At 43.7% G+C, this 16,335-nt stretch overlaps 1 protein-coding gene across 4 annotated transcripts in view; it reads right to left on the reverse strand.

The window, feature by feature from the left end:
• Positions 1–16,335, reverse strand: part of vn (membrane-bound neuregulin protein vein) — a 166,027-nt gene that overhangs the window by 4,893 nt on the left and 144,799 nt on the right. For 2 of the 4 annotated variants that reach the window (XR_013063085.1, XR_013063084.1), the window contains exons 5-7: positions 12,311–12,369; positions 1,813–1,887; positions 963–1,293 (exon numbers count right to left, since the gene is read on the reverse strand). Coding sequence is in view for 1 of the 4 variants with exons in the window: in XM_034330107.2 (XP_034185998.2) it covers positions 12,243–12,369 (127 nt within the window). In the remaining 3 variants the exon portion in view is untranslated. Of the gene's footprint in view, positions 1–962; positions 1,294–1,812; positions 1,888–9,847; positions 12,370–16,335 lie in introns of those variants that run through there. The other 2 variants (XR_013063086.1, XM_034330107.2) reach the window with 2 other exon arrangements.

The following is a 16,335-nucleotide window of genomic DNA, read 5'->3' on the forward strand; positions in this document are numbered from 1 at the left end:
ATGAAGAATTCAGTAGCGATTTCTCTCGAAGAGCTTCCTGAATTTTGGAAGTTTCGCGTCGATTTTTTCTTTTTTCTTCTCTTCTCGGTAGGATTTTTCCACGGCGCAAAGGTTGCCACGAGTTAGCAAAGAGCTCTGGAGCAGATATCGCGAAGCTCATATCCCAGGGCACTCTTTTCACAGCGTTTCCCTGCCTTTTCCTTCTTTTTCACCGGCGATCCTTCTCGCAAAACGACCATTCCTCCGTGCTCACCCGACGCGACGCTATCTAAAGACTCGAGGGAAAGCTGGCTAGATATTACATCGAGTTCCACGTTTATTAATCTACGAATTACTCGTACGAAGTCACGGTAACCCTCTAGAATTATCGACGACGAAAAATGACGCGCCTCGACACGTATATCATTGAAAGTTTACGTTCTCTGCAATTATGCTCCTTGTATTTCGAGTGCTCCTCAATTTCCGGAAAACTCCAAAATTCTGTGTAGGTGCTCGAATTAATCACGCTTCGGATATAACTGTACGACTACGGGTACTTTATGCTACCTGAAATTTTGTTTGAACTTCGTGGAATTTGCCAATTACCGAAAATTACAAAAATTTTATCTAGATACGATGGATCGTGTTCTATGCTTTAATTATTAATACAAACGCGAGGAGTATTCATTTCGAATTTCGCAAAGTTTTCAGATTGTAGAAAACTTCCAAATTCCATATCGGTGCTTGAATCAATGAATCGCAATTCATACGTCAAGAGTGCTTTATCGGTTCTAAAATTTCGCTCCGAATTTCATACGGAATTTGAAATTTATAGAAGGCTAATAAATCAGAGACCAAAATGAAATTGACTTTTTGAAACGTTCCTTCGAATTTCGAGGAATTCTCAGGCACAAATTACCCCGGCATCTAGTATGTCCGTTTAAACGTTTACAAATGAGCAAAAATAAATGGTGGCAGCTTACCTCTGAAAATGGAAGGTGTAGCCAGGTGCTCGTCGCAGCTCGGTATCGATGCAACGGCGAAGTAGAAGTAGAAGAAGAAGTAGAAATATAAGTAAAAGTAGAAGAGGAAAAGCGGTAAACGGAGAATTGCGGAGAATGGAGTAAGGAGAAACGACGGAGGGAAGCTGGAAACGTGTGATCGGCTGTTGGAATGGAAATATCGAATGGAAAAGAGAGCCCAAGGAGAGGGGAGAAGACGAGGACGCATATGTAGGAACCTGAACGGGTATCGGGTAGGGATGTGGGTGAGGCTACAACAAAACAAAACACGATGAATGTCCCGATGTGCAAGCTGCAAGCACAACAATGTCAGGAAGATCGATGGTTAGTCTTTGTCGAGTTGCCGTGCCGCGAATTACCTGGATAGATAGCTCCGATAACGTGTATTCCGATAAATTTGCCAAGCGATATTTAATACAGGCTGTTTCGAAAGTGATTGAAACGTTTTGGAAACTATTCCTTCCCTCTGTGGAACAAGGATCGTTATTTCTGGAGTCGCATGTGGTACGTCGAAATGAGATTCTTCCGATGTCTCTTTTAATAATTAATTGGTTTGTAATTTTAATCATCATTTTTGAAACACCCTGTACTCTATCCGATTATTATCTTTGAAAACGTTTTCCTGTCGTTTTATGATGCATCGCGTGCAACTCTCTATCCAGACAATTCATCGCTAGATTTATTAGAAATTAGCGGTAATATCAGTCGATAAAAAACGAACAGAGACTAGAATTTAGCTGTACGGAAGTAAAACGACGCGTTTTATGTTTGATCGTTGAGATTTCTAAAAGAGATTAGAGAGTTAATTTACCTTGACAGTGCCGCTAGATGCGCTAGAAGCGGGCGAGTGTCACGTCCTCGGCGAACGAAGAGAATTTATCCATATCTTGGGTTAGCAAGCAGAACAGAAACACGATTTCATTAATTCCTAGAGGAAACTATCCTTCCTACTCGTTCGATCTCGATTGATATAGGACTCTAATGATCAATGAAATTCGTTAAATAGCAGTGGTATGAAATTTTAGAAATCTATAACGAAAGGGTTAAAAGCGGGAACGGTCCGGCCTCGTACTACAACGGCGGTCGTCTTACGGGCTCTTCAGGGCTCTCGAGCCTCGAGAAGAGTTAGCACGGGGTCGAGAAACGGTCATAGTTCTATTTCCGTCGCTCGTGAATCATTCTTGCTTCACCTATCTCTCTTAATCCTTCTATACCAACTTCGTTGAAAGATCTTGCCTGCCTGACTTCTTTCCTACGTCCGCGTCGATTTTGCTAAGTTCGCCACGTTGTCCGGTTAATTAGAAAATCTGACCATCGAATCGTCGGGTAAACGGACCAATTCCCAGACCTCTCAAATATTGACCATCAATTTCTGCGTAGGTGAAGTTGTTACGACTCGTGGGAATTGCTATAACAGCGTGTACCGACTGTTGTCAGAACAGCCTGTTAAAATGTAACAAGCTTTCAGTGGTCGCGCATCGACAAAGCATTCCAACGAAGAGTAACTCGCTATGCGGTCCTTTCCTACATTCCTAACATGAAACAACTTTGACCAACTGCATGAAACTCGGCGCAACGATTATTATTAATTTCGACTATGGACTAGTAGAGAATTAAACGGGACCATCGGTACCTAAGCTTGCGCGGAGTAATCGAGACATTTCGGTTGGGTTAAAATTTCGGGAAATTTTCGAGGCTCCGAATGTCGAAGATGGAGATCTCGGTTTGTGTAACTGGACGGGGAGGATGCATCCGAGTGCATAACGGGACGATAGCCTGGTAATACGTATCAGACTACATTTCACGGTTGATCGAAGCCCAGCCTCGGCGCCATAGACAATTTCCCAAAGGGTTCCCAGACCGATATAATGGGGTGGCCAAGGTATATACCGTGGCTACGTAACTCTATCGCATTACCGTTCACCCGACCGACTCTACGTTAGATGCTTGCTCCTTCTACGTCCTGAATTCGTCAAATGGGTAAAATTAAATTCCACGATCCGTCTTTGATTATTCTTCGTATTGAAGTTGATTGAATCACGGATACGCGCGTCTTATGGCCCTAGTATAAATTTCATCTATATTTCATCAAAGGAACGATAACGGTGGGCGGTCTCGGTGCAGCCGTTATAGTTTAAGACGTCGAACCGGGTCGTAACGCGAATTCATTGTCTATTAGAGGGTCGTGACGTCCGTTCGCTGGTTCGTGTAAACATTGCGTAGGGTACTCTCGAGGCTGGTGGATGAAGGAGAAATCCTGCGACCGCGTCTCCATCCCCCGAAGTCTTATACCCTTATATCCGTCCGCTATTCCTCCAGGGGACATACGTCCTTATACCACCTTCGTAAGCTTTAATGAAAGCCATAAAGCGTCGTACGGATCGTGCTTGCGGTGCCTTTAGCCCGGCTATACTGGTTGCGCGATGGAATGCGGTTCTAGGCTATGGAGCTTGAAGGTCGAGAATACGCTTGGTCGTGAGACAGAGAGGTCGATTAACAATTGAGGCGACCAAGCGGATAACGAAGATGACGCGTAGCTAACCAAGACCGTGAATCTTCTGCACATTCGGTTTAAAGTTCAAGCTTTATCGGGGTCGTTCAAACGCTTGCTCTATAATAAAGACGCCATAGCGATGCTAGGAATAATGTATCATTAGCGATGGATAGTATTGATCAGTACTTTCGAACGAAAACATGTCAATTCCGAATATTTCATGGTACTCGAACTTGTTAATTTTCAGTCAATCATTATTTTTCATGTACCGATGATCGTTCGAGGAATTATCGTTGTTTCGTCGTCACTGTCGATACGTTTTCTCTCTCTCTATTTGTGGATTTTAATTTACTGACCTTCCATCGTGGAAGCTTTAATTCGTTCCTATTGTTCCACCGGATCCATCATCGTTCTGCGTTTTATTATATATCTGTACCGACGCGAGCATTGTTGTAACCACTCTTTTCCCGTTCTCGTTGAGTGGAGTGCAATAATTTGCACCTACCTGCTTCCATGAATTCGTACAGTTACATTTTTAAGCGAACGTTCGTACTTACCCGGAAACGATATTTTATTGAAATTCCAGAAATAAAAATAGATTTGTTTATCCATTGCATCAGGGGGTGCAAAATAGCGTTCGCGCGGATCTTTTATCATCCATTCGAAGGAATTCGACGAAAGATAACGTTATATCACGATCTCGTGCGGGGAAAAGAAACCCCGGGACACCTTTTGTCCGCAAACCGTATCGATAAGACCCGGTTAGTTCGAAACTGAACGTGGAAAAGCCGCGAAACAACGAGCGGTAACGCGAACGAAAAAAGAAGGGGGCGAAAAAAGGAAACTTCGTCGAGAGAGACTGTTAAAGCGCAATTACGCGGGCAGAACGGCGAAAAAAGGAGCAACAAGTAGCGGAAAAAAATATCGCTGTGCTACGTGTCGTAGCGAAAAAACGCGAAGCTGCCCGAGGGGTGGTTGTAATTGTTCGCGAACGGGTACGGGGATGGGCCAGAGCCGAAACGAAATAATTCTCGACCGCGAAAACAAAGGGGTGGGCCAGGGCTGGCAGCGAATTCCGAAATACGAGTAGGAAGTACCGTTGGCTCCCGGACAATCGTGGAAAGCAAGGCAAATGGGATGTAAATCTTGCTTCAGCTTTGCATTATGTCATTCCGGCTGGGAGATGAAACGATCGTAAAGCGTAGGCGGGAATAACGCGACGCGGCTCGACGCGGGATTATGAGAGGAATCGGCGGCGTCGGCCTTTACGAGCGACGTCCTCGCGTGAAAATCCGGCTACAGCTAGCCGGTTATGCGAACATTCGACGAGCAACCGAACCGTTATGAGGCTGGATCGTTCAACCGACTATGATGATACGCGAACGATACGACAGTATCTCTTAATCGATTCCTCGTTGATCCTCCTACTCCTCCGGAACATACACGATTCACCTTTTCCCTCCGAGCGAAAGGCTAATAAATAAGGGCTAAAAATCGTTGCAAGTTTACTCGAGCGTTCAGTAACTTTGTTATTTGCATAAACATGCTGGACGCATGAAACGCTTAAAAGCCAACAGCTTTAAAAGGACCTCGGCTAACGTTGCTTTGACAGTAAACGCCGGAGAAGCGGTCATTGAAAGAGGTAACTCTTAAATCAGTTCAAAGAAATGATCCGCCACTGAACGGTTCACAAGCTGCAAAAACGTTTGATCCAACCAGTAATCCTGACTAACAGCGGAAAAATATCCACGTATGTATCGAACAACTGAATGAGAATCGTCTGTACTCCGCGCAGAGTAACGAAAAAGCTGGGGTTGAAAAAAAGAAAAAAGGAAAAGCTTCAGAGAAACTGTTGAAAACAGAGAATACACCTCGAAAATTTCACGCAGTTCGCAATGGTATCGGATTTTTCAACGAGTCTGGCGTTCTTTGCGAACATCAACGCGAGTCCACGCGGTTGTAAAAATTCTCTACAACCGTTGGAAAAAAAAGCCGACTTCAGCAAGCAACGAACTCGACGCGTTTGTACAGAGGCCAGCGGCAAAAGTCGCGATTTGAAAAATTCGCGAATCGATGAAAAGTTTTCGGGCTGGTGGACGCAACCTGTTACAAAATGGAACGGACGCGTTCTGTTTCCTCGTCGATAATAATTCATCGAGGATGACCGATCGATGATTTCGAAGCGACCAACGGTTGATTTTTAATTCGGCTTTCAAAAGATCCACAGGGAACCGGTTAAATATTGTTCCGTCGAGCAAACAACAGCGGGCAGTCGGTCTGGAAATTGTGCTTTTTTTGTTTTCTTTTTTAAAACGTTGCATCTCGTATTTTGGAAAAGGGTTGAACGCTGTAGGGGATAAATTTTTGAATCGCCTTAAGACGTCGAGGCGATTGATTAGTTGACGATTCGGATTCGGAATCGTTGCGTTTGCAGAATCAAACTCGGACCTAATTTGACAGTGAACACGAGTAGACAAGGGTGCACAATGGAAACGTTGGCACAAGCGTGACAGGCAATAGGAACGTGTCGCCGGGTTAATACAACGAGACTAATGAGAGGGAGTACGCATCGGGATGCGCATTCGAGGTCTCGTTTACGATCGTTCGCGAATTCGCCTCTAATTAAGGCGTTAACGAAGAGACGCCTCGGGGTGACCGATCGCTTTCCCCGCACAGTTGCTGACTTTCTCGCTCTGGCATCAGGGCGAAGCCACGGCAGCCCTGGGATATGGGCTCTCCCGAGAAGGGTTGGCCGATTGTCGGCCGAGAAATTAATCCTACGGGCGATGAACGATGACTGGGAAACACGCCTATGCACGCGCATCCGCTATTGTGCGCCGTCGGCTTGCCGTTAATTAAATCATACCTAAATAGGAGGGAAGCTTTGTTTTCACTCGACGAAATTTCCAGGGGATAAACCGACCGCGACATAGTTTGATATGCTGTAGAGAAGAGGGAGCCTCCGGTACGGACCTTCTGTTCGTGAATATTATCCTTTCGAAAATTGAAAAGAAACCAGCGATACCCTGAGGAGGAGGAAGGACTCGATCGTCTATTCGTCCATCATCGAACACGGTTAAATTTCGATTACCGGGCAGGCATCGTCTGGGGAAGGGTGACGAACGACAGACGCAACGAGAAGAGCAATCAATTCCCTTTTACCGATTTACCGCGACAATGCCACCACCCGTTTGCAACAGTTCCAGCCAACCCTCTGTCCTCGGCCCTTTTCTCTGTCTGTTCGCGGATACACGAGCGAAACGAGCCGGTAGGATGGGTCGGTGCATTGAAAATTCTCTGTGATTCGGCGCAATTGATTAGTCCATGGCTCGGTCGCGTATTTATGCAGGCCACCTAGTCGTTACCGGTCGTGATTTCAGTTTGCATACCGCCTGGGCTAATGCGCCTGCAAACGCGACGCGAATCTGTCGAATTATTTCGTTCGTGACCACCGGGAATAACCGGGGAGTTTCGTTTAACCCTATCTTCATCAGATATCACGATCTTCCGCTTTAAAGATATCAAACAATATTACTTCATTGTTCGTTTCTATAATCCTCGCGTTAAAAATGACTGGAAGCTCCATTCTGTTGTCTCGTACCTCGAGTCCGCCTCGTGAATACGAGAATAAAAGAAAAGATACGATACGATTTCAGGCGTTCGCTTAAGCGATTGAAAATAACGACGCGATTTCGGGCTTCTCGCGTGGCCGCGTATTATAACGGCCAGATAAGGTAAAGATATCTCGGGAATATTTGGAATCCAATTTAAAGGGGAGCTACCGTTTCGTCGCTATTGTCAGAAGAATATCCTATCCACCCTTACTGTTTTTCCCAATAAAACTGAACTTCGTTTCCTCGAGTGAGACCAGCTTCCTGAAAATCTTTCTGTTGTACCACTGAACAGCTCTCTCTTTTTCTATCGAACCCTGCTCGATTTTAAACCATGATTTCTACAAATCGTTTCTGGTTATCCTGACAACCCTTAGATCGCGTATCGGAAGCATTGTTATTTGTATCCTCGATTCGTTGCTTCTCATCAGATTTCTACGGTCTATATAAAACTAAAATCTGTTTGAAAATTGTATTAGTCGCTCGTGTACGCGTCGGTGATGGAATAATTTTATTGGGAAAATTCAAACGTCAATGTCCTGTCCTCCTTCCCAAAGGAACGTCCAACATGGACGAAGCTGGAAACCGGCTACGTGATTTCCAGCCTTCACGTCCTGTACACGCGATCACGCTTTGACGCGTGAAACGTGCTCTCGGCCTTTGTGCGCGTCTAATTGGGATCTTAGGAGATCCGCAAACGAGGTGATTTGCATCACGAGCGACAGTTTGTGGCTGACAATAATAACTCGATAATTCATCGACACCGTTCGCGTCTTCTAATAGATAGTGCTCGGAATATCTGTTTTCTAAGCGAATAGAAACCGACGAGTCTGATTTATTTTTCGTTGGTCATTTACGATGCGTGTCTCTTAGCGTTGAAAGAACAATCACCGAGGGATAATTAATGAGCGTTCTTCGCAATTTTCCATGAACCGCTCGTTTTGTTTTCTCCCCGGTTTACCTGTTCATTATTTTCCTACCGCGTGATGGATCCTTTCTCGATAATTAGCCTCGCGATTAATCATTGCGCTGGCTGATTCATCAACCACAAAGTTTCTAAAAGTTTCCACTTGATCCAATCGAACTATTTTTTCCATCTCTGTTGGCGGACGAAATAATTTCAATTTTCTTTTGATTTCCATCCGGACGCGGGAGACTGACGGTCGCGTAAAGAACCATTTCTCTTTCGGTTATGTGCATAAGACAGGTCCGATACAAGTTCGAACGCGAAGGTGTTTCTCAGAAAAATCGACGATGACGATGAATGTCGCGGTGGAAAATAAAATTCGCCAGAAACACGGCGGACGATAAAACTTGCGAACGAGGGAATATAAAAGCCAACCGCAAGCAATTTACTGTAAAATTACTAGTTTTCAAATTATAGTTAGACCTCAAAAAAAACAGTAAATTATGTAATCTTGTCTAAGGACGAGGCTGACATAAGGGGCGACCGAAATATTCCCACGTGTTTGACACGAACGTCAGCCAACCTGTTACTCCGGCGAAAATCCGTTTAAAAGTACGATAATTCATGGATAAGTTGGCCAGGCCAACGAACGATAAATTAATGTACAACGCCGGTCTGGCAGCGGCTCGAAAATAGAAACGATTTACTGGGTTACCCTTCGTGAAATATAATCGAGCGCTCGCGGCAGACGCGGTCGGTTTAAATTTAATGCGAACCCGCTTAAAAGAAGCTTTCCCCCTGCTTCGAGAATAATCGCGTTACGTCGATTCGGTCAATTTTCATAGCGAAATACCTGTCACCAAGAATCGTGTCTTTCATTTCTGTCGCAAACGCCGAGTCTCAAGATTTTCCGTTTTTGATAAATTTCCATCGATAAGTAGTTGCGAGCAGTGACCTTCCAATCTCGAAGAAAAGTCGTGTTTCAGACGCGAAGTTTGATTAAGAGAACCAGTTACGAGGATCGATGATCCCATATACTTGGGGTTTTACGGGTTTCTTCCTTTTACGAGAGATCCACTCGCGAAATATCTCCTTTCTAACTCGACGAAGACACCCTTCAACGAATTTTTTCGTTTCTCCTCTCTTTTTTTTCTTCCCCTGTCCGATTCTATCGCGCCTCTTTGACAAAATACCTGAAACAAGAACGCAACGTTGTTTCGCGTTCCTTGTCTTTTCTTTTCCAAGGAAAACAGACGTGGAAGTGTTTTCACAGGAGGAAAGAAAAGCGACTCGTCTGGAAACGACTCGGTGGTATGCAATAAGAGACGCGAAACTCTTTCGCCAGCTATGAAAATTTCAATTGGCTTTCTTTGAGGCTCCTCTTTTGTCGCGACACGATTCCGTTTCTTCGTTTCACGCGATACAGAGCCGAATCTGTCTATGAACTTTCCCGGAGAAGAATCTTTTGTCTCGAATCGGCCGTTTCGCGTGCATTTACCTTCCCATTGTCTCGCTACGAGCTTCACCAGCTTTCCATTGTCGGAAACTTTGTGATCCTAGAGTGTTAATCGATGCGATCCTCGTGCATTTGGCTTTTGCTTGTTTGCGAATTCGTACATATACTTTCCAAGTACAGTTTGCGTTAGGATGTATTCGTATACCTACCTGGTCACACGGATTAATTCGAATTCGAATATTTTGGCAAATCTACCCGTGACTGTCCTCCGTCCGACGCGAAATAAAAATAAGCGGAACGAAAATAAAATATATAGAAGAAAGAAAAGAAAGAGAAATGCGAAAGAAAGGTGAACGCAAGATTAAAAAACAAAGGCGGTTGCCGAGATGGAGATGACGTTTAATCGTAAATCAATAAAATTAATGAATTAAATAAATAAATTAAAAATGTTTATACACATATTTATATATATAATATATATATAATATAATATAAAACATAAATAGGGTCCCGAGACTGGTGGAGCACAGCGCGCATCCTACACGCCCCATCCCTTCCGTTTTACCCATCTTTTCTTCGTTTTTTACTTCCCTCTTTTCGCGAAGCAGTAACGTCGAGAATTCCGGAAGAGATCGATTCTGCCCGAAATATCGTCGTTCCACTTTTATTCGGTGGGTGACAGAACGAAAAAGAAACAACATAAACGCGAGGGAACCATTAAAAAAAAAAAAAATCATCGAACAAATTTTTCTGTATTTTGAGAATTTTTTTTTTGTCCAATCGTCTCGTTCGGAAAATTCTCGACCATTTTCCTAATCGTCTCGATATTTTTTGTTCGCTCTTTCATTTCTTTCACTCGTTCATTCTCTCTCTCTCTCTCTCTCTTACTCTCAATCTTTCTTTCTTTCTCTCTTCTTTAACTATCTTAAGTCTCTGCTTTAGCTAGTCTAACGCGTATTACATTACCATATTTTACATAAAATCGTGTTTGCCTAGCGGTCTCTCCTCTTTTCTCCTGTTCTACCCCTCTGCTATCTCTCTTTTTTTCTTGCATCGTCCGGCACTTCGAGCAGCCAATTTTCTCGTTTCCCTCACTGTGTTATTTTTACATTCGTAAAGAGGTTACCGTTCCCCTTTTATCGATCGTCGCTGGAAAATCCCGGGAAAGCGAAGAAGAAAACGAACGATAATTTCGCCGAGCGACGAGTGAATTACGATATTTATTCGTGCCGTGCCGCATAATCGATCCGACCGAACCGTTCTCGAATTGTCTCCGATGCGTAAATATACCGAGTGAATTTCTCAACCGGCACGTGGAAATCGTACATCCCATCGTTCCTCCGCGAACATCTCGTTCCCCGATCCTGAGACGCGCCAATCTTTTTCCACCATTTCTCCCCCGACTTTACGCTTCATATTTTCCGCCAACGATCGACGAAAGATTTCTGAAACCCCTTGACAAGAACGACGATGCTATTTATTCTGATGGAAAGGAAGTTACAGTTGTTAAACAGACGATTTTCAGGACGTTTCTCGTCGAGACCCTAGGCTCTTTGGTATTGTTCTCCTACGGAGACTCTGAAAAGTGCGACCTTCGAACACTCTTCTGCCTGCTTCTTTCTTATTTTTTTTTTTCTCTCGATCTATTTTTCTCTCTATATATAGGTGGTTCGCGATCGTTCGAGGTCAAGCACCACTTTTGAATCACGAGCGTCACTCGAACGTTCTTTTCTACCCTCCCGATATGAAATCGAAGGGGTTCGGGAGTGGCAAAGAATCCGCCCATAACTCTTCACCTTACACACACTTCACCACTATCATCATTCTCCTCTTTTTTGTTTCCCTTGCCAAGATACGTGCGCAAGAACCTATACCGAAGCGTATCTTCTCGTTCGTTGTCTCGGGAATAAAGTTTTTTTTCACAGAGACGGTTAATACTGTTTCGGACTTCCGGCTGTAAAACGTGCCCAGTAGGAAAGTATTCCTGACGTTGGTTTCTGCGGAGATCGAAAGATGCGCCGATATCGTTCAAAGTATCGTAATACTTGCGATGATACGATAGTTTGATACTGTGAAAGTATGACGGGATAATGATACGATGATAATGGGGTACGATACTGTGATATCAGTGCGTCTCAGAATCTTCGATGAAGTTAATTGAAACGCTATCGAAACTTTAGAAATATTTTTCTACCGATGATTTACACTCGGGAAGCCTTAAACAATATTAGCTAACGAACCGGGCCACGAAAGGCTCGAGAAAGAAACGCGAGGCACGTTGTCGTAACGTTTAAAAGAGAAGCAACGATAGACGATCGAAGAATAGGAGGAATTAAATGAAGAAGATAGAAGAACAAGTCTAAGTAAACTCGTCAGGAAGAAATAGAAGAAGAAAGAAGAAGGTACGAATGCCCGGTACCAAAAAATTCATTTGGAACCTGTCCCTACGAAATACGGAGGACTAATGCCCGACAACAATGGTTCCTCGAATATTACAGTTCGCTCGCGAGATTCGCTCCCGTTTGTTTAATTATCCCCTGGTTAAAGTTTCTCCTCGTTACTCGCTTACAAAACTGCATTACATCGTTAGCAGTTAATCTATTTCACGCCTCCTGATACGTATTATGCGGTCGCGCGTTGGCCCTCTTCGCGACATTGTTTCTCGCGAGTTCGAGAGGCTCTGTTCGTTTGATCGTAATTCAACCGAATCCACCGTGTTCAACGATCGAAATACGGTGTGTTCGGTGTTAGAAAGGGCCCCGCGCGATTATCGCTAGCAGTAGTACGAGGTCGAGAGTCCCAGCTTGCAGGAAAATGGCGCCCTACGCCTGTTGTACACACTTCCGGTGCTGATGACATCCTTCGTCTCGCACCGTAGACCCGTGAAACCTTCCGCGCATCTGTAAAACAAGAAAAATTCAATCTTTATTTAGGAAAAGGTTTATTAATAAATGATGGTAATGTCGGGTGGTGCCATTTTTAGTGGAACGAACGGAGACAACTCGTCGTGTCCAAGACGTTTATTTGGAAAAATAATGTTATGCCGAGCTGGTTGTATTTATAGCACGGTTAACTAACCGAGGCGAGACGTACGAAGACGTCTGGTAAGAGACTGTTAGAATCATCGGTGTAAAATCCAAAATCTCCGCGACGTTTCGAAACGATTTCACGCGAGAGTTTCTTCGCGTCGTTACCTTAATTAGAAAACTTGGTAATTCTACTGTTGCAAGAAAATGACACTTCGCCGTCATCTGGTGCGTTAAAGGAAACTTTTCGGTTACCCCCCCACAATGGAAATATGTGCGGAATGGTGAAATGGTAACGAGCGTACTATTCGAAGAGGAGTTCGTTAAGCGACGTTTATCCTATTGAATGAAGAAATATAAAATTCCATTAGGTGAAATCAAAGTTTCACCGGTGAATCGAAAGTTTTTCGATTACCTGGACGGTGGCTTGAAAAGATTCCCGCCACGAGGAAAAAAAGGGATTCCATCCACGAAGAAATTTCCGGAACAAATGGTACGCGCGAGGGAACACTGGAGTCGTAGATGTTCTATTGATACGGTCCTGAGGGAAATCAAGAGGAGCACCTTTCCGTGACCCCATCGTGCGATAAAGCATAGTTTCGTCAACGACGAATTTCGAACGTCTGAATATCGTATGGTATTTTCCTTTTGTTTTTATTTCGGGAAATTGCGATTTTCGCAACGGTCGCTTACGACAGCTTCGTCGATCAGCGAGCTTCTTTTTCTTTTTTATTCGAACGATAGGTACTTTAGCGAATTCACGCAAAATACGCGATATATATATATACTTGCCAATAGATTCGGCACGTTGGACGAACCTGAAACAGTACCAGAGGTATTGCAATTTACTGTACCATTCACTTGAACCCATTAACGCTCACACGGTAACTTCGTTCGCTTCGAACGCGTAATTGGCTTTCCATTGAGATTTATCGTAATCATGCGTGTTTACCGGCTCGAGTTACTCTGCTCTTTTACGCGCAAACGTCGAATAAATCCGGCTCGAATAGACGATTCCGAGCGAGATCGTATAACGATCTAACTCTAAAAGGAGAACACCGTAATATAGTAAACGCTATTCTGACAAGCGAAATTTTAATTGATTCCATGAGCCTTAACGAATTGATGTTGTTAAATCGTCGACCGTTTCTATCGGTAAAAATTTCACGATTAATTCTCGTTATTTTGCTTGTTTCGACGAGACTCATCTGTGATTTGGCAGTAAAAATCATCCGCGAATTTCGTGAAATTACGATTCGCTGTTCGTACGGCGCGTTCCAGTTAAAATCAACGGAATAATTCGAGTACCGAATGACGTGGCGTTAATTAATATTTCCGACCGGTGACGTATAGGCCACCGTGTAAACAAAAACGTGGTCCATGGCGATCGTTAAAATCTGATTTTTCTGGATGACAGGTTTTACGGGAACAGGATTTCTCGGTTGCTCGTAAACTCGTGATAGTACGGTGTACCCTGGACCCATAACGTTCCTGTGACGAGCGTGTTACAGGTGTGATATTTGTACGCGCGTTTACGTGGTCCCGTAAAAAATAAAAGTACGCAGTGAATAGAAATTGCTCGTTAATTCGTTGTCGTAGGGGTACGCGAGTAATTTATGTTTCTACGAGTAGATACCGATGGTGATCTTCACTTTTCTTCCTAGAACTTTTATTATTTTTAACCTCTTTGATAACCACGGTTTTTTCCTTTCTTTTTTATCTAATGGTTCTACATCGAAACCCTTTTCGTAGCGAGTTGACGAAAGTGTCAAACTTCCCGGGAATAAAAAAGTTGGCGAGTCGAGTATCAAAGCAGAGTCGCTTTAAGAACGTCGTCTTCTATTAAGAGAAAAATTACTTGCGAACTTTCTCACAAGTCCGTTCATTCTTTCTCGCTGCCGCCTGTGAAAAGGGTGATTTTTGTTTTCAGACCCATCACCGGGTGAACTCACCCCTTTTCTCCTTTGAATAATTAGCGAATCGAGATAGAGCTTAAGAGAAATCGTAAAACGTAGCGTCTTGTTAATATCCGATCTTTTCTTTGTTACGAAGTTTCGTAGCAATTAACGTACCATCAATTACAATCAAAGAATTCTCTGAAGAGTCGTGTAAAATGATAAAAAAGGAAAAAAGAAATTCATTTTCAAAAGTGTTCTTGTCGCATAGAAATGAATTCGTAGGAAGAGGGTACTTTTTGAGCTGGTCAAGGCGGTCTAAACCCTTAACCACAATTTCAGGGATGGTCTTTAGAGGCAGAGGGTTGGCTTCGTATATTACGATCGCAAAATTAAAAGTACCTTTTTATGCGGTGGTCGTGGACGACTGTGGCGTAGAGATGAGAGGGTTAGAAAGTCGATGTTCACTGTGTGCAACGAGAAATAGGGAAGGGATGAAAGAGAGGATGGTGGTTTTCCTCCGGTATTAATTCCCATATATGCCACAGCTCAGTCTGTAACTACAGTAGAAACATACCATCCTGTATACGGCAGGCAGCTCGAAAGAAATTTTTTTTTTTTTTCGCGGTTTACTTAATTTAATAACGTTCCCACGAAACGCAATTTCAAAGATAACACTTTAAAAGGGAGCGGGGGTTGCTCGTTCTCTCTTTCTCGCGTTCAACCACACCCTTTCCCCCCGTTTCGTTTTCTCTCCTTCTCGTTTTTATCTTCCTTCTTCCATCATCCTTTTTATCAGCGTCCGTCTCGTTTCCCTTCTGCATCCGGTTTCCCTCGTTTCTCGGTCCGTTGTTTCTTTTTGAAATTATTCGAGTGTACACGGGGATGCATTTGTATAATACACTACTGGTCGAAAGTGTTTGCGTCCCTGTGCTAGAGTGTCGCGAATGCGACAAGCACTCGGGCAGAAATTTATCCATCACGCGGTATCGCGTTCTCGATGATACATTGTGTTTTATTTGAAAAGTAGAAATTGCTACTCTTCACCCTTCGCATGGATAGCTTTCTACGAGTAAAACTGGGTTACTTACTCGGTCGTATGGCGGTTGCATCCATCGAGGCTCATACGTATGTATCCAACCCTCTTGGTGTACCAACAGAGCTCGAACAAAGTTACCAGAAACCACCCCCTTCCACGCCTTCCCTTACCGACACGGACAGCTTCTATTCACCCCCTTGCGAGCCATTCACTTACAAACTGGCTTGTATAAATATAACGACACTGTTGCGATACGTCTGTCGCTTGTCGCGACAAGAAGATTGTGTTTGCTTAAACTGTTGTTATTAATTCATGAAGATACAACCGGCTGGCTACTCGAACTTCCCTCGTTCCCGATTACATTCGAGCGATTCATTTCTCGATTTGATAAACGACGAAAGCCGGAACTATCGATTGGTTATCCTTAATCCGGTGTCTTTCACTAGCCGACCTCCCACCCTTCTTCGAATGATATATTACGAGCGCAGGGTTAATCGCAGTCGAAGCAATTAGCGGTGAGTTTCTACGGTCGACAGCTGTCCCTGTGCGGTGGAAATTTCAGGCCACGGAGAGGGATCTCTGGTCAGGAATTATAATCACATTAATAGAAGCTTCGGATCAGATTGCCGTGTATCGGATCGCGATGAAACGTTTAGTTAGGGCTTGTTAGCTTTCAACTTACTACTTCAGACATTTCGAACCTTCTATTATCTTCGATAGAAACGATTGGATTTCCTTTCAAACGAGTTATCAGTGAAATTGAATGGAGTATAACTGTCTGTTGTAATTAGGTGTCTGAAGAGTATTCGAAGAATACGGATATCAGAGAAAATTACTAGCGCAATGATAGGTTTCTAGATAGTGCAACCCAGGTAGTAACCCACCCCTATCTGACACGAAGGCACG

This window comes from Osmia lignaria, chromosome 2 (assembly GCF_051020975.1).
Source record: "Osmia lignaria lignaria isolate PbOS001 chromosome 2, iyOsmLign1, whole genome shotgun sequence".
NCBI lineage: Eukaryota > Metazoa > Arthropoda > Insecta > Hymenoptera > Megachilidae > Osmia > Osmia lignaria.